Source organism: Notechis scutatus, chromosome 1, assembly GCF_049901735.1.
Source record: "Notechis scutatus isolate UNSWTSFEM ecotype Mainland chromosome 1, rNotScu1.2, whole genome shotgun sequence".
NCBI classification, from domain to species: Eukaryota; Metazoa; Chordata; class Lepidosauria; order Squamata; family Elapidae; genus Notechis; species Notechis scutatus.
In genome coordinates, this window is record NC_142009.1 from 104,448,368 (window position 1) to 104,472,632 (window position 24,265).

The window sequence follows — 24,265 nt, forward strand, 5'->3', positions numbered from 1 at the left end:
TTATTCCAAAAATATCCAACTGCCATTTCCTTTTCTGGTCTCCTAGTGTAAAAGATCCTGTGTTTTAGGTCATCTCTGTCCAGAAACCTTTTTAATCTGCAGGAAAAAAGAGCAAAATATTCTTATCAAATCATTTCCTCTGTCTACCTTCACCAGTCTGGGTTGTCCAAGTGTACATGGGCTGCAACTTCCAGGTTCTCCAGCCAGCATGAGCCCTTGAGAATTCTCGGATTGCAGTTCTGACAAATTTTGATGGTGTCTGGTTGAAGAAGATTTTGCTTTGGCCGATAATTTTAAAACCTGCTAGAGTTGAAGAGTTGAAGAATATACTATGCTGATGCAGCCATATAAGGCCATGTTCCTCTAATGGCCACTTAGTAACCATCTTCTATTTTATCTATCAATTTTATTTGATTGACTGAACTGGCTGATACTCCTGCAGAACCATTATCTACATTAATTACATCACTGCTTTCAGAGATCACCCTCCTTTGTCGTTAGCTATCTCATATATTTAATTTCTTTGGCTTATTATTTCTCATTCCTTTTCCACACTCAATGTTGCATTGCTTATCCTGGAAAAGAATAGCCCATGTGTATGATTCTCTGAGGGAATAATGAAAAAAAAGATGTTCAGAAATGACAGCTAAACAGTGAGGAAACCTGTGGAACAGGTGGGTTCTCTTACTTGGGTTGTAAAAATGCAGAATTCTGAATATCCTTTTAGGTACTCCTATTTCTATGATATAATAATGAAGTCACTATACATGCTTTTGAGACACTGCCATTGAACTCTATTGCTCTAGTGTATTACTAATTCTTATTTGAAAAAGCAGAAATATCTATGTGGGAAAAGAAGAACCAAACATGTTTTAAATTTTCTATTTCTATTCTGTCATTCTTCTCTTCTCATTGTCTTTTCAAAGTAACATTATTATAAATGTGACCCTGTGTACGTGTATAGAATATTGAACTTAAATATGAGACATGGATTTTAAAAAGTAATTTTCCTCTATTCCGATTCCTGAATACTCAGTGGTTAAGAAATATTCTGTGTCTAAAATAGTTTTGTTTCACTAATCTTATACATTTAGGAAATGTTTAAATGTTCTTTGGGATGGGGAGAGAATGATCTTCCAGTTTCTCTACTTGACTTTCTTTTCTTATTGGATCTATGTCTTTAATCTTCCACGATCAGGAAAAAAATAATTTATAGATCTGCTCTGAACATTCTTATTATCCTTGCTGAACCAAAATGAATGCCCCAGAGCCATGTTCATTACTGAAAAATGCCCAAAATTTGTCTGAAAAAATACTAATTTGGGAACTTTCTTTAGGGAGTTAGGGGAATGGGAACGGTTTAACTTCCAGAGGTGTCATGTTCCCATTCTCGTCATTAGAGATGAGTCTAGTGTGTTTTTTTGGTAGAAAACTTAATAGTAGACTTCATATTTCTTCCTTGGCTGTAGAGCAGGGGTGCCAAACACAAGGCCCGCGGGTTGCATCTGGCCTGAGATGTGGTTGGATCTGGCCTGCAGGGCCATTCTGGAAAATGTAAGGAGCCTGCCCGCGTTGCTTCAGCCCAGTCTACCCAGTGTGAAGAGGAAACATCAGGCCAGCATGGCTTCAGCCTGGTCTACCCAATGCGAAGAAGAAACATCGGGCCAGCGTAGCTTCATCCCGGTCTACCCAATGCAAAGAAGAAACATACCAGCAGTTTGGGGAATGGTGTCAAGCTGGTCACGCCCACCCACCCAGCCACAACCAGTTGGCTATGACCCCCAGTCCCCCCGAGTTCAACCATAGCCCTGATGTGGCCCCCAATGAAATTGAGGTTGACATCCCTGTTGTAGAGGAACTTACTTCACTTCAGTGTTTTGAATTCAGCTGTGTTAATTAGTTTCTCCTGCATTGCATATTCCACTGTAACAGCTAACTTGCAATTTATAATACATATGAGAATGGAAGAATAAGGTATAAATATTTGATATTACACATGCCAGGCACAGGCAAGCAAATCCACTTGTAAAAAGTCCAAGTCAAGAACTTTATTGTGTTCTATCTATATTACAAGATTCTCCCTAGACTGCTTACTTTCCCTTGGGAACAATCCATGGAACTTTGGGCGGAGGGGACAGACTTGTGCCTCTTGTGGCTATGCAAGGACTCAAGGCTAGTTTCCTGTTTGATCCCTTCTCCCTGCCTGCCTGGGAATTTCCCAACATTACAGTAATATAACTCACATGTCAGCCCTTGGATCTCTTGGATATACTGTATTAATCTACTTCCCCTCCTAAATAGAATGGGAACATTGGGCCTGTCTTCTGATACCCAGAGAAATACTTCATAATAAGTTAAACTACTATTCTTGATCAATGCATACTCCAACACTGTCAGTTCATACTGGAATAGGACATATCTTCTGATTTCCTGTTGTAGAAGGCAATCAAACATAGAGGACTTGAAGGACAGGAGGAAGAGCTGCTACCAAGGCAACAGTCAGATAAATGGGCTTGAGCCCAGACCAAGAAAATAATTTAAGAAAATTTCTCAAACAAGTCCTAGATAAGGGAGGAGAGGATGACACACTGACATTGAGATAACATGGTTGCTATTGGCCCTACAATGTAAAGCAGACTTGGGAACCAATGCTATATATAGGTCAACATTATTTTTACTGTGACTACTATAATAACAGAATTTTGCAAGTCCGAGTGTATCTTTGCCAGCACCTAACTTTATTGTCTCAAGGTAGGAGTGGCTTGAGACATTTTCTCAAGTTATTTTCTTGGCCCAGGCTCATGTGCTGCTCTTTTTGTTTACTTATTTAAAAGATACACTCACTACCCTTTGGGTGAGGCTTCAGAATTACATGCAGAAACATGATAATGCTTTCAATGTATAAAATGCAGTCATTGGTGAAGAGAATGAAACAAAAGATATAGAATGCAGATGAACAGAAGACTTGGACTGAATTGGACAAAAACACGTTGAAACCAATTATCAAGCTAATTTTGAGATGGCGAAAGTAACAAAGAATAATTTTTCACTAATGTTGAATTCTTCACAGTTTTGTCCTGCAGGGATTTTTCAAATTCTTTTTATAGATTAATTAAAGGGAGAAAATCCTGGTTGAAGTCTTGATTACCTGTTGAATAGATAAGATTGCTCATGATTCGTGCAAGCCATTATTGTTGAAAAGTTTATGAAGCAACCACATGAACCTAATAAATAATGTGACTGCTTCAACAGTTCAAAGAGAGATGCTTCATGTATGCTCCCAAAGCACCTCTTTATAACAAATTGTACAACCACAGTATCTTTATTTCCCTTCAGAAGGCTTGTGATCAAATTTCTTCAGCAGTCTTGTGAAGGTTTCCTTCTTAATATACCTTCATTGTCAAGTTCTACCCAATTTGGTAAATTCAGACATATTGCACTGCAGTTGCTTTCCTTCTGGGGTTTTGGCCATAGAGCGTGATTTTTTGATCATTCAGTCAATCTCAGCCCAACCTATCTTATCAGGTTACTGTTGTGAGGATGAAATTAGAGGAAACTTCATATAACCAGCCTTGAATTGTTAAGAGAAAAGTGAGATTTAAACCCTTCATTCAGTTATTGGTTCATTGAGTTCCTTTAACTTGTACTTAGTTGATCTGGCATGTGGAAAATGTAGCATTTCAGAAAATACAGTCTTCCAGTATCCAATTTAGCAACTTAATTTGCCCTTCCAGAATTTTAAAATTAGATTTTTTTTTCACACCAATGATGCTGGTATGCAGTCTGATTTCTCCTACATCCCCATCCCACGTGTATTAGCTGTAATGAATGTGCAGAAATTCTATTTCATGAGATCCAGACATAGAAGGATTAAAAAGTCATGTTAGTAGACCTGTCCATATAGATAATGGGCAGAAACAATTGAAGCCCAGAAAAACCAAAGGCAAGAAACCAATCAAGAGGCTCAATATCCCCTATAGGTTTTTAAAATGGAAAAGCAACCTCCATTTTGTCTTTGCTTTTGTCTTCAGTATTTTTTTCCCATTAAGTCTGGCTGAAGACAAGTTCAGAGGAAAGCCTCCATCCAGCAGTTATTAAGCTGGAAATTAGTGAAATTGGACAGCAAGCTAACACTAGTGAAGCTAGTTGTAGTATAGCTCCTGCTCTTGTGAGGAGCAGGTGGGGGAGGAAGAGTTCAATTTATGCACAAAAGGCAGGTGTTTTTATCCTTAGGTAGCATTAAACTTCCTGAACTCCACATGGGTTTTGCTCCTTTAGCCTGAACAGCTATGTGGGGCTTGATAGTTTTATTTTATGAGCATTTTGTGCATTTGTTGAGATCCTGGATCTGATGGAGCAGCTAACTCATTCCTTTCGTAAAGTAACTGTCTATTCCTTTCTTCTTCTTTTACTTACTTCTAAATCTTAAATCTAGATATAAGCAAAATGGAAAGTTCTTAATGAGCCAGAGGGTCTCATTCTGGGAAAGGAATCCAACTTTTAGCACAGATCTCCAGGCCTCTAAAGGAACAGGGTTATCATTTACATCTTGGTAAACCGGCAATAGAAGGGGAATTTCTTGGAGTAACTTGACTAGTAGCATTCATTGCTGACTATGCCAAAGAGTTGTAGGGAGAATTGACAGAAAAATGGAAGTTGAGACCCATTATGGGAATGCATGGGATTTCAAGCTGTTCTTAATCCATTATTCCAGCCCATTTATATAAACTGACTTGATAGGTAGACTTCAAGCTGTTGGTTACCCAGGAGATGGATACTGTGAAAGGACTTTTCTTCTTCTTTGCAATTGATATACTGTAGATTGTGACTACTTGGGAACAGTCCTGCTAGATTTTGTAAAAAAAAAAAAAAAAAAGCATTTTATTTTCCTGGTTTGCTTTTCTGGCTGGATGTCCTGACTAGATGTCTGACTAATCCCTGACATGATTCTCCTAGATTGCAACCTTATTTTGAAGCTTTGGAAGTCCTTTCTCTTAGCTTCTGTTGACTCCCTAGAGATTTCTCTTCACAGTTTTACACCATCTGTCATCTCCAGCTAAAAGATACTTAGCTCTGTCTTACCACAGACTCCCGATAATAAGCTGGGTTAGTGGATTATATCAAATAATTCAGAGCAGCAAATTGAAAATGTGATTGTGAAAAGATTCTGAAGGATCTCTTTAAACTGGAGTGAATAGTCACTTACATAACAAATAGAGTCAATTTAAGTAAATTTAAGGCAATGCACAATGCCAAAACTCTTGGCTGAATATACAGTCCACTGATGTGGTCTGAACTGCCTATAACTAAGAAAAGTATCTTGAGGCCACAACTCAGTAAAGATATTGGGCAACAGCTATGAAAAAGGGAAATTCTGTACTAAGGATCATTAAGAAAAAGATTGCAAGTAAAACTCCTAACTTTGTAATCTCTTTGTACACATCTTCGTTTGCTTATTTATTTGTTAGATTAGTTTGCCATCCATCTCATTTTGAGGTGACTTGAGGCCGCTTACAATATTAAAAGCCAGTAAATTGATTAAGAATGTTTCTAATAACAGTAAAAATTACAAGGAATGTTGTGCTCACATCTGGAATATTATGCAGCATTCTGGACACCCCTAGAAAAATGTGCTGGAAAAAGTGCAGAAAAAGCCAACTAAAATGATCAAGATATGCAAACACTTTCTCTGGGACAAACCCTAGAATTTTGTAGATTCATGCATAATATCATGCATGGCATGGAGAAAACAATTGGGTAGCATTTTCTCTCTTAAAATATTGGTGCCAGGAATCCTTTGCTGAAGCTACCTGGAAAAAGAGGTAAAAGAGATAAAGTGTATAAGTAACCTGTGGAATTCATTGCCACAAGGTTAAAATAGAATAGAATAGAATAGAATAGAATAGAATAGAATAGAATAGAATAGAATAGAATAGAACACAACACAACACAACACAACACAACACAACACAGTTATTGGTCAAGTGTGATTGGACACACAAGGAATTTGTCTCCAGTGCATAAGCTCACAGTGTAGATATAAACAGCAAGTAATAGGTTACAGATTATAAATCAAAAGAAACCAATAGGAGAAGATAGTAGGAAGATGAGAAAAGATGAGAAATGATATATTCCTCACTTGACACAACTCACACCTGACCCATCACAAGACCCATCAAAAAGACCATCAAAAGACCCTGACCTGATGTGACCCTCACCAGACGTGACCTCACGATCACAAGACTTACTAACCACACAAAGCCCTTATAAGCAGAAGAACACCAACACTGATATCCCTAAATTCCAGTGAAGACGTGACCTAAGCCTGGTAATGAAACTTTAAGAAACTAACTCACAAGTTCAGAGAATGAACCTCCACCCTCAACTATCTTTGTGTCTAGTTGCTTCGGCATGTAGTGCTCTATAGTAGCATCCTGAGGGAAGAAGTGGAAATAGATTATGTCCAGGATGTGAGGGGTCTGTAGATATTTTCTCAGCTCTTTTTCTAGTTCCTGCAGTATACAGATCTTCAATGGAAGGCAGACTGGTGGTGATTTTGAAGTCTGTACCTGATCTGTTTGGTGACTGTGCTGAACCAGACGGATATTGAGGTACAAATGACAGACTCAATAAATCCTCTGTAGAACTGTATCAGCAGATCCTTGGGCAGGATGTGCAAAATTCATTGAGGTGGGAGTAGAAATTACTATTTCTTTCTGAGCTATGAACCTTTCCTAGACTTATGCCATTCTGGGAAAATTGGAGGAGGTTTGTGGTGTTTGTGGTGTTCTTGAGATGGTCCAGTCCTCAAACAGGATTGTTTCTTCCAAAATGATGCAGGAGATTGATGACTCTAAATGAAATAGGATGGGCACTGCATAGCATTTTTGTCTACTTTATTTTATTCTATTCTGTCTGCTCTTTCATGCCAAGGGAGCTGTAAGCATAAACTTTTATATAAAAACATGGTAATACCTTACTCATTTGAAGAAGGTTCTCAAGTGAAATTTATGTATGGTTTGTTCATCTTGTTATAATATCATTATTTCATTTTTTGTTTGACTGTTACACACCTATTGTGACAAATATTAAATGTATTTTATTTTCTAAAAAGCTGTTTAGATTTTATATCTTATTTTGTTTCCTAGATATATGGGCTATTGGCTGTATATTTGCTGAGTTATTGACTTCAGAACCTATATTTCACTGTCGTCAGGAAGACATCAAAACAAGCAATCCTTTTCATCATGATCAGCTTGATCGCATATTTAGCGTCATGGGATTTCCTGCAGGTAATTCAGTGACCGTTAAAACATATAAGAAATCTTTGATCTGGATTGTTTTCAATAAATTGATTTTTCTTCATATTCATGTATTCCATTCAAATACAATTTTATTACGGCTTTTGGTCAGCAAATTCATATGCTTGTACAGGTAGCCCTTGACCTAGGATTACAATTGAAACCAAAATTTCCATTGCTAAACAAGACAGTTGTTAAATTAGTTTTGTCCCATTTTACGGCCTTTCTTGCCACAGTTATTAAGTGAATCACTGCAGTTGTTGAGTTAGTAATGCAGTTGTTTAGTGCTTCTGGCTTCCCCATTGACTCTGCTTGTCAGAAGGTCACATGACCCAAGGAACCACTGCATCCATCATAAATACATGCCAGTTGCCAAGCATCTGGATTTTTATCCGATAATCATCAGGATGCTGTAATGGTTATAAGTGTGAAAAACTGTGATAAGTTACTTTTTTTCAATGCCATTGTAACTTTGAACAGTCACTAAATTAATGGTTGTAAGTCGAGTTACTAAAGAATATAGGGTAGACTGTTTCTAGTAGCTTATCTTGTGCTTCTTTAATATTTTCCAAATTTTTACTTTACAAAGATAAAGACTGGGAAGACATTAGGAAAATGCCAGAATATCCTACACTTCAAAAAGATTTTAGAAGAACAACGTAAGTTGTATATTTCTGGTCATTATGTTTTAAATATATAATTATCAGTATATAGTTTTTATTATTTTTATTTGGGTTGTTAGGTAGTAGGAAGGAGCATGATGTAGATTTAGACATAAAGTTTCATCCTTCTCTATCTTTCTTTTCATGAAAGGATCATGGTTTGCAACAAATTCTTCCTTTGGGGGGTATGAATTTCAGGAACACATTTGGAAAACTTAAATAGAAGAAAATGGGATAAATTCAATATGACCAAGAAACTATTTGATTTAGACAATATGTGAAATCTCAGTTATCATTTCGTTATAGAATTTTTTGTCATATAGAGACTTTTATTACAATACATAACTCTAAATCATGAGTTGTATCTGAACATGGCTACTGTACAGGTAGTCCTCACTTACTAACTGCAATTGAGACTGGCAACTAAGGAACACAGTCATATAAAGTAAAACATCACATTACCATGCCCAGCTTATAATGTCAGTTAAGCATGTGTGCCATACCATGACTTTCACTTCCTGCCAGTTTCCCCATTGACTGCTTGTTTAATGCCAGCTTTGAAGACTGGAAATAGCGATCACATGTCTGTAGGATGCTGCAACCGTCATATATGTGCACCAGTTACCAAGCATCCAAATTGTGATCACACAACTGCAGGGTTGCTGCAATGGCCATATGTTCAACCACTTATAAATTTCCTTTTTAGTACTGTTGTAACTTCAAATGGTTGCTGAGCAAGGCATCGATAAGCAAGGATTGTATTTTAAAATTCATTCTTGAGGCTTAAAATACAAACGCTTTTGATGTCCCAGTTAGATTATTATCGTTTGATATACAAGTTGCCCTTCAGCTACTTCAGAAGAAGTGGGCAGCCTTATGTCATATGACGACAATTTTTTTCTGGAACTTGAGGGTCACCAGCCAGAGTCCAGGTGCAAATTAGTGGCTTGTTAAAGCAGATGTGTGCTATTAACTGCCTGTGTCACTAGGAATAACTGATCAACCAAAGGATTTATGATCAGTATCAAGATCAAGCTTTGGTCAACTTTAAAGATTCTTTTTTCAGTAATCTAGTTTAATGGATAATTGCTTTTTAGTTGCTGTGTTTAGAAGTTGAGAATCAAGTCCTAACAGGAAGAGTAACCCTAACAGGGACAGTAAATTATATCAGAATTGAGGGAGTTGCATTGTTTCCAAACTCACATCAACATGTAGCAACTTGTGCCCTTCACATAAGTTGTTCAGTTTCAGTTCCCATCACCTTTAACACTTTAAGAATCACAGATACCGATTATTAGGCTATGTGCCTAGCAAATAAAATCTTTATTGAAGGCCCTTCTCCAGATATTTTACTACCTCTTAGAATTTGGGTTGATGAATAGAACAAAGGTTCAGATTACCACATTTCATTTGTGATCATAGATAATCCTATTTTCTTATGTAGTACTGACATATCTGGTTTCTAAAAACTGCACTGCATTCTGTATGTCCTTGCTGCTGTTCTGGTGGAATGTTGCAACCCATATATGATAGTCCAAACCTTATCTTACTTTTCTTGAGCATTCGATAGGATTTCATCTGCATTTTTAGAATATTTGCTTCTATTTTAATTTTTATTTCTGATTTCATTAACTTTGGTGAGGGGAGAAGATATGTATTACTCAATGGACACAAAGTAGTTATGGAATATAATGACACCTTCAAGACTAGCTGATTTTATTGGGCATTAATTTTCTAGCAAATCACATCCACAGATCGATAGTGTGGGCTTGCATTCTGCGCATCTGATGAAGTGAGCTGCTATTCACAGATTATGTCCCAGTGAAGTTGATTAGTCTTGAAGATGCTTTCAGACTCCATATCAATTTTATTACCTTGGCTTCTGCTGCCTATTGCTTTTATGCTTTAATTGTTATTTTCACATTAGTTTTATTAGTCATTTCAGATTTTGTTAAAAAGGAGTATTAATTGAAGTGTCTATATACATGTAAACACACATTACGATACATTAGAGAAACCTAGTTTAGTATATCTTTATAACTGTTTTAATTATTCCACAGTAGAGCCTATTTTGAGATTAGTTTTATCTATTTTTTCAGATAAAATGGGATTGGCACCTGTATATTAATAAAAAGTGCCAGTGCTATCTGTATGTGGTTCATTGTTATGCACCAGGAAATAAAAGCTTGTGAAATGTAATTAACATATACAGTAGTATATGTTGTAAAAAAAAAATTAAAATTTTGATTCTACATTATTCTTTTGATTTCGTTCTTTTTTCAGATATGCCAATAGTAGCCTCCTCAAATACATGGAAAAACACAAAGTCAAGCCTGATAGCAAAGTATTCCTTTTGGTAAGTGACATAGAGGCTTTATTTTGCTTTTTAAGTAAGTTACACTCTTAGTATCAAATAGCTGTAGAAGAAAACTTCGTTGCTGCTGAAGTAATCTTTTGTTTTGTAAAGTTAACTGTGATCCTTTACATTTCTACTCAGATGTAAGCCCCGTTCAGAGATGCTTAGTCTCAGGGAAAGAATATATAAGATGTCACTCTTACTATATTCTGGCAGAAAATGAGGTTTAAAATGCATAGATCTAAAATATAATGCATAAAAGAACTTTAAATCTTTCCAGTTGCCAGAATATCCCAGTATTTTTAATATTATCTAAAGTTTTAGCTGCACCAACAATAATAATGATTAATAATTCTTGTACTAACTAATTTGTTAGGTTTATATCTCCTCTTTTCTTTGGGAATTTAAAATGGCACACTTGCTTTCCGTTTCTCCCTAAAAGACCATGTGGCATAGGCTGAGCTGAAAATACTGGCTGGGCCAGTTATCTACTCAGCTTCCTTGGCTAAGCTAGATGCTCCATACGGTTCTGTCATTTATTGCGAAATCCATCCAAGCAACTTACTTTCCATTTCTGAATATTAATTATGGCGGGAGAACAAATATAACAGGAGCCTTCTGTTAGCTCCATGTTTAGATGGAGGGGGAACCAGTGTGATGGAATGAAGCTCAGATCAGATCAGACTGCCTGCCAGAATTGTTTCCCCTTCTCATGCTGGGCTCAATGTAAGGGAGACTTCTACATTTTAGGTTTTCTAGTTTATGTTTTCTAATTTATTTATTTAAAAAAAAAACAAATTTTATTAATTTTACAATTAAAAAAACAAATCTGATAAAATATGATACAATTTAAGAAGAAAAGATCTTACAAACTGTCGAAAAGGAAAATGTTTTTAAGTGTTCACCCTCCCTTCTTTCTTTTTCTTTCTTTTTCCTTTCTTTTCGCGTTTCTTTCTTGCTTGCTTGCTTTTTTCTGGGTTTGTTATTTGTGTATATGTTGTAGATTTGTTTATGTTTTCTAATTTTTTAACTATATGATATTTTCTGTATATAGAATCCTGTAAGTTTATTTGTATTTGTTTACTTTAGTATTATTGGTCATAATACTAAATACATAATGCATGTCATTGAGTTTTACTGAGAAATTCATATAAGCTGGCTCCTTTGCAGCTTCAAAAACTTCTGACTATGGATCCAACTAAAAGAATTACCTCAGAGCAAGCTTTGCAGGATCCTTACTTCCAGGAAGACCCGTTGCCTACATCAGAGTATGTTTTTTTCCTGTTCTTTGTAGTCCTTCCTCCACTGCTGTAATTTACTTTCCAAATAACTCTCTAAACTTATATAAAAGTAAAATAATAGCCGTAATGTGTGTTTGATTATATCTCTGAAATATCCATTTTATAACATAAAAGATATATCTTTTATAATAGACCCATACTCAGATTTAAAATGGCATATCCAAGGTTCCATTCTTAAAGTAGTAGGGAAATTTATATTTAAACAGAATTGAATGTAGAAATAGACAGAATATATTCCAGTCATTTATAAACATTTCTTTGCTAGTGAAAGATTTCATTGCAATTTGCAGTCTCTGAGGAAATGTTGCAGAGGTGATAGATGCCCTACATGACATTATTATCAGCTTTTTCTCTTTTCCCCCTGCAAGTTTTGCTTCAATTTCTATGCTCTTTTACTGGGTATTAAATCATTTAATATATGAAACTTCATTTTGAGTAAACATGGATAGGACTGCATAGTAAATTGCTTGAATTTTACCCTAAAGGGTGAATACACTAGATCTGTTTTGCTTAGTGAGGTAACAAAGGTTTGTTGAGGGGGAAAAATATTATTTGCTAAATCCTTTTTAAGCACCAGTAATGCTAAAATTATATTAGAAACACTTTTTGAAATGTATGCTAAATTAGATAGAAACTTCAAACCAATAATTCTTATGCTGCACATACATAGTGCTTTTCAACTGATTTGAAACAAAGACTGATATTGAGCGATATTCTCAAAAATAATTATAGACTTTCTATATTATTTTGAGAGGATTATAAACAAAATGGTATGTGCTACCATCTTGGTACCAATACATAATTATTAATGCTTTTTGCTGATGGTTTTTGAAGGAATTGGGGGGAAAATCAGCACTTTTTCATAATGAATTACTCTTGATTTACTGTTCATATTTTCTGACACACATAAATTGGTACAACAAAAACAATTCAATTAAATTCTTTTTCTTTTGCTATCTTGTTTGTTGCTGCAAAATATTGGAAAAGTACAGGTAGTCCACAAGTTACAATCAGTTGCTTAATGACTGGTCAAAGTTACAACAGACTTCAAAAAAGCTACTTGCAATCTGTGCTTCAAGTTACAATTGCCATAGCCTCACACTCCTAAAACAAGGAGATTAAAATAATTCAACATCAACCTGAAATCACCATGACTAGTTCATGGAGAAAGATATTAGTGATTTCTAGCTATAGTTTGTATGAGTATGTCTAATGTGAAACAACATATTGATCATATTAAAATGAAAGCAAATATTTTTCATTTCATCACATTTCTGCTAAAGATGTCCAAAATTTTATTTAATTTCTAATATGTTTTTAAATGATTGTAAGATTGTAAGCTAACGTATACTGGTTCAATTCCACTGTATTCTTCTGTTCTAGTGTTTTTGCTGGTTGCCAGATTCCATACCCCAAACGAGAATTTCTTAATGAAGATGAACCCGAGGAAAAGGGTGATAAGGTATAGTTCATAGACCATGTTACCATCAATAAAAAATAATAATGTTTCTGAGGGGGAAAGCTTATATAATATCAAAGGTTACTCTGACCAGGATTTCTGGTCAATATGATTGTAATGCAATGTCCTGGGACATATTCAAAAAGGATTGCATGTTGATATGTAATAATTACAAGAAATTAGATAGTTTAAAATTGAATAATCTTTAGTACGTTTAGATAATGGAATAAAAAATAATACAGCTGGAATAAAAAAGGGAAAAAGTCTTAAACCCACATATCCTAATAATGTCTTTAAAAAGTCATCTCTTGGCAATAAATATTCTGGTGGTTTTTTTTGTAATGATGTTGTATGAGTAGGAGGAGGATATAGGAAGGGTATTGCTCAGTGACAAAAGAGCATGCACTATGAAGGGTCCAGGTACAATCCTTGATATCTCTCATTAAAAAGGCTCAGGTACCAAGGCTCTGGTATCAAGTACCTTTCACCCTGAAGAACTACTGCTGTTCAGTAGAGGTAATTTAGATGGAAAATCCCTGTTGATGTACAACAATGCCTCATATTCCTATGGTAACAGAGAGAGAAAATAAATTAGAAACTTCAAGAAGAGCTTCATACTCTCAAAGATCAAAATTGTGGAATTGTGGAAGCAAGCCAAAAGTCTGTTAAGAATGAGAATAAAACTTGCAGGACATGAAATATTCTAGTAAATGAACTATATTTATTTTTGTTCCCATTAAATCATATTTCAGGCATATGATTGTATTCGTTTATTTATTCAGTTCATATGGTTGTCCATCTGAGCAAGTAACTCTGGGTAGGAAACAAAATTAAAATAAAATAAAAACATTTACAAGAATTAAAATACAAAGCAGCCAATAACAGTATCACTAAGAAGCAGAGTCCTGCTTTGATTCTGAGACTTAAGAAAAAGAATTTTCCTTGAGTGGAGCTTGACTCCTAGTGACTGTATAGACTTAGCCATAAAATTTTCTCGGTAAGAATAAAAAATTACTTATTAATTGCTTTATGTCTAGGAGATAGACACAGAGATATCAATATCTTTATCTATGGTTTTTGCTCCACTTTGTTTTTCAAAATTGCCACTTTCTGTGACATTAAGTCTGCTGAATTCTAAAATAGATTGTAAATAAGTTTAGTTGTTGCAGATGTTAACAAATTACTCCAGCTGGTTAAATTTCAACCAATTACATTCCATCAGCTATTTTGGCCTGGGGCATCATCACAATCATATTCCTTTGACTAATACACAAATGCAGATTATAATTCGAGCTGGCTTTTCCCATAAGACAATATCGTTCCTGAATATTGTGTCATCTATTATAGTAAAAGTATAAATATGGCTTTAATTGTAATTCTTGGCAGTGATAACAGAGTTGTATAATTAATGGGAGGAATTTTATTTGGTTTGTGTTGTCCTTTTTTCATCTCACAGTGAAAGTTCTTTATTGCATTGAGACATATGGAAAAAGACATACTGACTTCAAAGCCTTTTGTTTAAAAGGGTTGTTTGGCCATTACTGGACCTCAGCATTTAATTGCACTTACTTTGCTGAAAGTTTTTACTCAAAAGTCAACAAACATTGGGACCAAATGTTAAAATAATAATCTTCTAGTTTGCCTCTTAAGATTTGCTTAAGTTTGTTGTTACATTTCCTTCTTTTCTTGTCCTCAGACTAGTCCAAACTTTCTGATGCTCCTTTGTCCTCTTTATTATTCTGTTCACTGGAGTACTTTCTCTGTCTTTGACCTGACTTGGAAAACCTATGTCCCAATCAGCGTCACTCTCTATACCCTGCTATTTTTATAATTAAATCAAAAATTCAGTCCTTTCCTTTCTCTATAGTGGTTTCCATGACTGGCTCCAGGAATTCTGATACTGAACCATAGATTTTGAGTAATATAGATTTCAGCTACTATAAATCAACCAAAGCCATAGATGAAATATAAGAGGCAAGCACTTAAGCTGTAACTATCTCGTTCCAAGATTTGAGATAAGGGTCTATGCAGATTTTATGGAAATTTTATATTCCTATTTTTTTCTCTGTTACTTTTGTGTTAGGGTTTTAAGAAGAATCTCTTTTCATTTCAAGATTTATAGACTGTATATATTTATAAATAACTCAAGGTGGCAAACATATCCAACCTTTCTCTTCCTGTTTCCATACAACAACAATCCTATGAGATGAGTTGGGCTGAGAGAGACTAACTGGTTCAAGATCAGCCAGCTAGATTTCATGGCTAAAGCAGGATTTGAATTCACCATGTCCAGCTTTCTAGCCTAGTGCCTTAACAAACTGGCTTTCTTTTTAAAGAATTGATGGAAGAAGATATGAAAGTAGAAAGCAACGCATCATACATCTTTTAAAAAGCCATTATTTGCAGTCTTTACTCTAAAAAAAATATGAATACCATTGTTTCAAAAATGGAAGGGACAAGCAAAGCCTATTACCATGAGTATAGAATAGCTAGAAGAAATTGGTGAGGCAATGAAGGAGCCTATATTCATTTAAGAGGCACATATGTGTCGCATATACATTAACTAATGTTTTTTAAAGATGGCCATTGCAATATGTTTAAAAGACATTCAAACAATGGCTGAATAAATGGAAACCACTATATATATATATATCTATATATATAAAATCCAATATAGAATTTAAACGATAAGCTTGCTTATAGTTATACCATGCATTTTCCTAAGATGTCTACACAATCCTCAATTAGAGATTTGATATCAGATGAGCATGAGAAGGTCAGCCAGTTATATAAAAAATTTATGCCTCAAAGTTTAACCTTTTTCATCCTAGTATAGATGTTCCTATTCCTTAGGCTCTCTAAACATTATATCACCTTTAATGAGCCAGTGTACTGCTTGTGTACATTTCTAGGAATGCTCTGTGGAATAAGAACTACCCTAGGACTAAACCTCATGGTAATCCCAGCTCTCTCTCCTTCCCTTGGATTCAATCTAGAATCAACAGCAGCAGAACCAACATCAGCAACAAACAGGACCTCAGCAGCAACAGCAGCAGCAAGCAGCACCTCAGCAGCCGCAGCAACCACAGCCTCAAGCAGCACCTCAACAGCAAAACAGCACCCAGACCAATGGAACTGCGGGGGGTGGCGGGACAGGAGGTGGTGGGACTGGGGCAGGTCTCCAGCATAGCCAGGACTCTGGCCTCAACCAGGTGCCTCCAAACAAGAAACCACGCCTTGGGCCTTCAGGCACGAATTCAGGCGGGCCTGTCATGCCTTCAGACTATCAAGTACGTTCCCTTTTTCTTGTCTTCTTTATATCTTCTTTGGGTTTTTTTCAAGGATTGAGGGGAAATGAGTTAGGAAACACCACCATAGGATGGCTTTTCCTTGAACTGGAATGTTTTTATGGGCCTTGCTCAATTTATGAATGTGTGTATGGATGAAAGCACATATTCCTGCTTAAGAAATAATTTATTGCCACTTTTCAAAGTAAATCTTGTTCAAGACAGTTTTCAAAGTTTGAGATACAGGTGTTAGTAAAGGTAAAGTTTCCCTCGCACATACACACTAGTCGTTTCTGGCTCTAGGGGCCAGTGCTCATCTCTGTTACAAAGCCAAAGAGCCAGCGCTGTCCAAAGATGTCTCCGTGGTCATGTGGCCAGCATGACTAAACGCCTAAGGCACACGGAATGCTTTTATGGTTAATTAAAACAACACCCTTTGTTTCATTATAAGAAATAGAACCAGTTCAGTGAGGTCTTTTCACTGGTCACCCTCCTGGTTCAGTGAAACTTTTTTCATTTCTTTCGATGATAATACTACAGGTGGCACGCAGAGCCATTTGTGCCAGCACATGAGCCTCAGGCAAACTTACCTCACTGCACATGTGCCTGCCTCACAGCTGATTTTTGTCTGGTTTGAGGCCTTTTTCGGCCTTCCAGAGGCTTGAAAAAAGCCTCTGCAGGCAGAATAGGCCCATTTCATCATTTCCTGTTAATACCGGAAGTGACGAAATGGGCCTATTCGGCCTACAAAGGTTTTTTTCAAGCCTCTGGGAGGCTGAAAAAGGCCTCAAACCAGTCGAAAATCAGCTGTGAGGTGCAGTGCAGGTAAAGGGGGACTGGAGGATTGCGCACGCAGGCACAGGGGTGGTGGGGCGCATTGCCTTCTGGGTACGAGCGTACAAGCACCAGCACGCACACAATTTTTGGCACTGGAGCCCCAAAAGGTTAGCCACCACTGTTCTATATCCTTCCCTGCCCAGCCATTTGATGGGTAAAGATGTTGGACCATTTTCCATAATTCTTAACTAGCATGGAGACTGAAAATAATGACTGAAAATAATGAAAATAATGACTGAAAATATGTTGTATTGTTATTATTAAATAAATTGAAATATAATGCTTGTGGAAAGTAAGTTGCTGTATCCAAATTCATAATCTTGAGTGCAGGAGTCTGGTCATTACATGTTGATGGTAATCATCTCTGTAGTTATATGGCATAATATTCCCTTGTGGCTCTTCAGTGCTTGTACCATTGGGCTCTGTGTATTATCTCTAGCACATTTATGACTTCATCTGGCCATGGTAACTGCAACTACAGTCATATGATACATTCATTTTTACAATATTAAAACATATTAGCTGTCACAAATGATAGCATGCTTGTATAAGTGTATGTATGTTCATTAAATGGTTTTTTAGAAAGTTAATACTGAAATATCAATACATATATTCAGGCCTATCAAGTCTGGCATCAAGCTATTTCTTCATATTATGCATTGAATTTTATGAGTCCCATTCTTCATTCCCCTTTTCTAAATGCAAATTAGACAGGGCTGTTTTCATTATATTTATCTAGCTACTTTCCTCTTTGGGTGGCTTTAAGAGAAAGTGTGTCTCAGTGACAAACCATCTTTATTTTATTTGTTCAATGTACATTGTTATGTAGACAATTTGTTTTCTATATTTAAGCATGCTAATACCAAACAAGCTTTCCAATTGGCATTTTATGGAACGGAAAACTTTCCCCATAACCAACATGCTTGAAACGTGGCTAAGTTTATTGATGCTGTGAACACACAACATATAGGATGTCACTACAACTTTGAACAAATTTTGGATGGTAATCTGGGGGGCATTCCTCGACTTTGTGGGAATGTAGGCAGCACACGGATATGCATCTCTGTCTTACTCAATGATTTTGCTTCAGAGAGATAGCTGTTTAAAAGTGAAGCTCAGAATGTAGTCCCATCTTATTCCAGAATGATTGGTTAGCTAGTTTGAACGAAAACAGTAAGTACGGTTAAAATATTAGTCTCTCTTCATGTAAATCTGTGCAAGAAGATGTGTATTTGAGGCTCTGGTTATACATAGATTTCAAGGAGAAGTTTACTAGTATCTTGTTTGTCCCCACTCTCAAATCCAGTTTTATGAACTCAGCTTCAAGATTAAAGATATATTAGATTAATATTTAACATCTGGCTTTTAGTTATTCAACCTAAGTTTTCTCTATTATCAACAGCTAAATATTCCTTAGACAAAGCAGAAGTTAGGGAAAGACAGATATACCAGTCTCATTTCCGTACGTAAACCTATCCAAAGGAAACGAGAGGGAGCTTCTGCAATAAAAATCTTTGTGGTCATCCTCAACCCCCTCTTTTATGATACAGTTCTGCTTCATAAAAACATTTATTTTTTTGCTTTTTTTTTTTTTTTTTTGTAGCACTCCAGTTCACGCCTGAGTTACCAAAGCAACATTCAGGGATCTTCTCAGTCCCAGAATACAATGGGCTATTCAACATCATCTCAGCAGAGTTCTCAGTACCATCCGTCCCATCAATCTCACCGGTACTAAGGAGACTTCATAAAGGGTGTTAGAAAGGAATGAACTAACAATGAGTGGACTCCAGCAATATGAAGTTCATAACCATGAGAAGAACCAAAAAAAAAAAAAAAATGCAAATTGTGATGCAGATTTTAGAATTGCAAACTTTTTATTTACTAATTATTTTAAGACAAGAAGACAGTTTTTAATCCTTTTTTGCCATAAAGGAGATTCTTGTGAAGTTTCCCTTCAGCTTGCTTTCGCATGTGTTCCATTGTGGTTACTCGATCTGATCTGAACCAAGCACTTAAACTTCTTTAACCTATGGAATTGTTGAAGGATTCCTGGTGCACCTTTCTCGTGTTGTAGTAATTGCCATAAATCTACCCTTTTCCAAATCCTTTTACCAGGATTTTAAATTTTTGGAATCTTGAACTCCTGGGCTTTTCAAGCTTGTATATAGTTATTTTTTTTACTAGGCAGACCAGTTTAGCTATACAGGTATAATGCACCTTTTAAAAGCACTATGTTATTTTCACAGGATATTACTCTTTTGCTCATGGATGTCAAGAACAGCAGATTTTACTATTCCAGAGTATTTTATTATCTTTTTAGTAGTCTAGTTTTCAGATGAGATATTTAAAAAAAAGAAGAAAAGACAAATATACAACCCAAGTCTCTGCAGCAGCTATTACATGTTATGTGTTTGGATTGAACCCCAAACAGAAGATTATGAATGTTTCTTTTATCATTCAGATGAGCATCCCATAGATGATTGGTCATTTTCTTCCAAGTGAATTGACTGGAGCTTTGCTTTATATCAAGGTATGGAAGCAAAGCAGAAGACATCAAGTTTTGTGGCTCCGGTAGAACAAATTTGACTAAGTGTCTTCTTTAGTGATTATCTGTTACCTTGCAGTGGTGTCTTTGCTCTGTGTTGAATCTCTACAGCTGGGGTTCATCATCAATGGGATAAAGGGCAAAGAAGGCTTTGTCACTCCTTTGGGGAGGGCGGGTAGAGGGACAAAGTGTATATGTGCATCTTTCTTTTGTTTCTTACCTAGACTTTGATTGAATTTTGATTTTGAAACTTGCAGCAAAAACAAACAAAATGTGCTGTGGCACCTTAAAAGACTAATAATTTTGTTCTTGCATTAGTATCTGCCTAGTTGCAGAAGACTTGCAATCATGAACCTGGAGAAGCCATTATTGTTGTTGCTATTATTCCTTCATTATCCAGTTGAAGCAGATCAAATACTGAAAAAGGAGTAGTTGAACAATATATTGAAGTTGCTTAGCCTTCTCATGTACATTATGCATCTGATGTTGTTGTATCACTGCGGTGATTGATCCAGATTAGATATGATAGATAAGATATGCTATACTGAAATGTTTTTTAATCCTAAAACAGGAATAGACTCCATGCTATCCTTCCAGTGTTTTGGACTATAATCCTTGCCATTGGCTGTGCTAGCTAAAGCTGATTAAGAATGAAGGTTCAGGACATCTGGAGGAGGGCACTAGGTTGCCTGTCTCTACCCTAAGATCTGACCCAAAGAGTCCTGAAGAAATATTGTGATCTTGGACAAGCACTTCACACGAAAAATAACAAAGCTTATGAACAGATCCTATATGTTGGAGACTTGTTGTCTAATTACTAGTTATAGTATCTGTGAACAGAAGCAACATAGACTATGAAGCAACTCCTTCCCCCATCTATTTTTAAAAGAACTACATAAATAAGGTAGTGTGCTTTATTCAGAAATTTAGAATTCATCGTTGAATTCACCATATTCTGACTTTTTTTTCTTTTTTAAACTAGATTTTCTGTCATTCTATGTATGAAGATAACTTAAAGTAAGCATTTCTTAACATTTTAGAATGTGAAGGAATGCAACTGAATAGGGTTTTCCTGGGGTAATCACTATTCCTTCCCCACGACTACTAAAAGTGGAATAATTAGATATCAGTGCAAATTTGTGTTGTTTGTACAAATTGTAGAATTCAATTTCCTTGTGTGGGATTTGGCTCATCATGGTGCAGAAGCTTTTTAAGCATACAAGGCCCTAACTATTGCACTAAATGTAAGAGGATATATACTTTAGAGTATATACAATAAGCAGCACTCAGTATTTTAAAAATAATTATTAAAAAAGAGAAATAGAGGAAGAAACCAGGTTATATAGGCATTTTATGGGCATTTACACTATACAGCATAAACTTATGCCTTGTGGTTTTTTTTCTTCTTATATATAAGAACCCCTTAACAAAAGTTAAAACTTTATACTATGACTGAAATATAAATTTGTGTTGGGTATGCTTGCCGCCTTGAGTTATTTGTAAAAAAATTAAGGCGGGATATAAATAAATAATAATTAAAAAAATTAGACAGTGGATCCACTCGCTTGGAAGGGAAAATTTAATTCTAAGTGTAATAGAGGTGTCTGATTCACGAAATAACAAGTAATTTATTTGAGAAGAAATATAACTGGATCTTTCTCCACCGAAAAACTTTATTTTTTGTAATAATTTGCGCATCATGTGTCTAAATTAGTTTTGTTGGATGGAATTTGTGTCTTCCATACAAATCTTCAGTGAAAACATTCCTTTTCTTTCATACGTCTCCAATTTTATCTGTCTTACTGCATTCAAGCTAATATCTGGTCAGCAGCTGAGAAGATTATTAAATTTCACTTCGACCAGCTTATGAGCAACCCATTTTCTTTTTGCTACTCCAGCCTTCTTCTTGTAGCAATTGCAACTATTGTGAACTCTGTCAAAATATAGCTTCCTCTGTGCATGCAGTGTGATGATAACCTGTGTTGAATGTGCTTTATTTCCATGAGCTTCCGATCCCCTTGAATATGGCCATGATTATACTCTGTATTGATATATTTGCATATTTGCTGGAAAATAATGGTTTGATGTGCTCCATTTCCCTGCCGCGTCTGTGCATACATATGTAGCTGTGCTCAATACTTCATGGCCTTCCAAATAAGCATTGACAGGGGAATAGATGAAAGTATAGGTTTACACTTTTGAAATGTTTACTGCACTCATTCTCTATTTGTATCTTGGCTTTGCGGCATACTTGGCCTATTAGGGTGAACTATTTGTGTATAATATGATGAGTGTCTCATGTATTGCAGGGCTAAAGTGAGATAGCTTTGTTTCAGGGGAATTTAACAAATCAAAATACATTGTATAATAAATCATCTGTTGTATGTTATGGAGACAGGACACAGAAACGTTCATAACTGTGCAGCTTCGCTTTAAACCTGCCGTTTTCATGTCGCTATCTCATTGGCTCTCGGAAGTGGACATCAAGCAATTGAATTTTGCCTACCGTCATTCTGCAGTGCTTCTCTTCTGGTTTTTCAAAGAAAAGGGCCAAGAAAATATGATTAGCAAAGCAGGGATGACATGAACAGTAACACAGACTGCATAATGAAGGAAGAATCGTGTGAAAGCTGCAAGTCCCTGCACTGTATCTGTGACACTGTATCGGTCGGGTGGGGAGGTTGGGAGGACATCTTGTTGTTAGGGAAGTGGAAGCTTGAAGTATTTGATTATGTATAATATTTTATATAAACGTAATAAGCTTAGTTCCCCTTCATAATCTTCATTGATGGTACTTAAGTAAAGATAACTGTTTTAAGACAAAAATAAACATACTGTATATAAGATCATGTGTAATCTTTGTTTTGCCAGCAGAGTAATATGTATTGCTTTAGGGGGCAAGTCTTTTAATGCACTGTTATCTCCTACATATTTAGCAGTAAATTAATTCTATTTAATTTTTTTCAAAAAAGTATCTGTCTTAGTAGACACTAAAAAGTATTATATAATGTGAACTGAAAGTGTCCCTTTTGAACAGCAGTTTAATAATTTTTATATCTGTAAGTAGTTGGGTTTTTTTTTATTTGCTCATGTATTACTATTTGTGGAAGATTGCCTGCCTTCAATTCTCTTTTATACATTATTTGACATATTCATCTTTAGTTCTTGCAATTGTTTTTATTGTATGCTTGTGTGTCCTCTTTAATGTCAGTTCATCAGTAATAATCCATGATTACCAATATATTTTTTGCCTGTTGACAGATGGACAAACATTGCAATAGATATTTCAGTCTCCCCAGTGCAGAGTTGTATTTTTACTTGTCAAGATTTCATGCCATATTTACACTTAACTGAAAATAATTACATCATTATATGTTACATTGGTAAAGTATTATTGATGCAACACTTTGCTCTCTTTTCTTTGTGCCCCTCCCCCAGTCTTTAAAGGATGCCCCAACTACTCCACAGGGAGAGGAAATTAGTGCTGTTGGTGGGATCAATTTCATCAGAGGACAGGTGTAGAAGGATACAACTCTTTGTATGAGTCTGTGTCTTAACTTCTTAAAAAGCATCTCCAGGCTCACTGTTTAATGTACACAAAACCCTCCCTGCTCCTAACTTTAATCATTGGAGGGGTTTTTTTTTACCCATTACCAGCAATATTGATCTCAATTGACTTTCTTATTGATAAGTAAGAAGAATAGTAAGCTAGTTACTTAGGAACTGTCCAACATAATTTCCAAACTTGGCCTTGCTTAAATAGTGCAGATGAAAGGTGAATAGAGATATGTACAGGGGAATTTAGTTCCTAACATCCCTCAGGTCAATTTACCTTCCCCTGGCTCTGTTTAGTAATTGGCTTAAAATTTAAAACTGTTGTGTTGGGCATTTGCAGCTAAGAGAATCCAACAGACTTTGCCCTCATTAAATATTTGTGCTTTTTAAAATTTCCTTACACTGCTCTCAATAGACTGTTAAAAACTATGTTTTCATTCATTACATCTGCAGTATTTTAATTTTTGTTGTAATTATTTTGAATTGCTTCCGTGTGGATTTTTAAAAATAAAATAATATACATTTGTAATAATAAAAAGTTTGAAGTCAAGCAGGTGTTTTATGGGAAATCTGTAAACTTTGGACTGCAGGAGGACTATGACGTGCAATTTTATTTACACCGTTCCTCTTTTACTCAAACACCTCTCAAGAGTTTTACACATCCCCCCAAATGGCATGATTCATAGTTTAGGAGGTATTTCTCCTAAATGAGGTCCTTTGTGCAATTTTCATATGCAAAAGACCAGGTCCAGGTGTGAAGGTTCAATTAAACTCTTTTATTGCTAAAAGCCTATGCACAGGAATCTTCTCAACAAATGGTTGACACTTGCTTAGAGTTAGATAAGGGTCAACGGCATTCAAGGGGAGTTGAACTTAGTACTCTTGTGGCTACGTAGGGATTCTAGGTTGATCCCCTTTTAACTCTGTCCCCAGGTTCTGCCATCCCTTTTTCTTTGTCAGTC

General features: G+C 35.8%; 1 protein-coding gene across 6 annotated transcripts in view; it reads left to right on the forward strand.

Annotated features, from left to right (window-relative positions):
• Positions 1-23,853, forward strand: part of CDK19 (cyclin dependent kinase 19) — an 88,836-nt gene extending 64,983 nt beyond the window's left edge. For all 6 annotated transcript variants that reach the window (XM_026666677.2, XM_087942282.1, XM_026666675.2 and 3 more), the window contains 7 exons: positions 7,149-7,292; positions 7,891-7,960; positions 10,247-10,319; positions 11,490-11,587; positions 13,004-13,082; positions 16,076-16,369; positions 18,807-23,853. In XM_026666677.2, the coding sequence (XP_026522462.1) occupies positions 7,149-7,292; positions 7,891-7,960; positions 10,247-10,319; positions 11,490-11,587; positions 13,004-13,082; positions 16,076-16,369; positions 18,807-18,938 (890 nt within the window). In that variant the 3' untranslated portion in view covers positions 18,939-23,853. The remainder of the gene's footprint in view (positions 1-7,148; positions 7,293-7,890; positions 7,961-10,246; positions 10,320-11,489; positions 11,588-13,003; positions 13,083-16,075; positions 16,370-18,806) is intronic.
• The last annotated feature ends 412 nt before the right edge of the window (positions 23,854-24,265 follow it).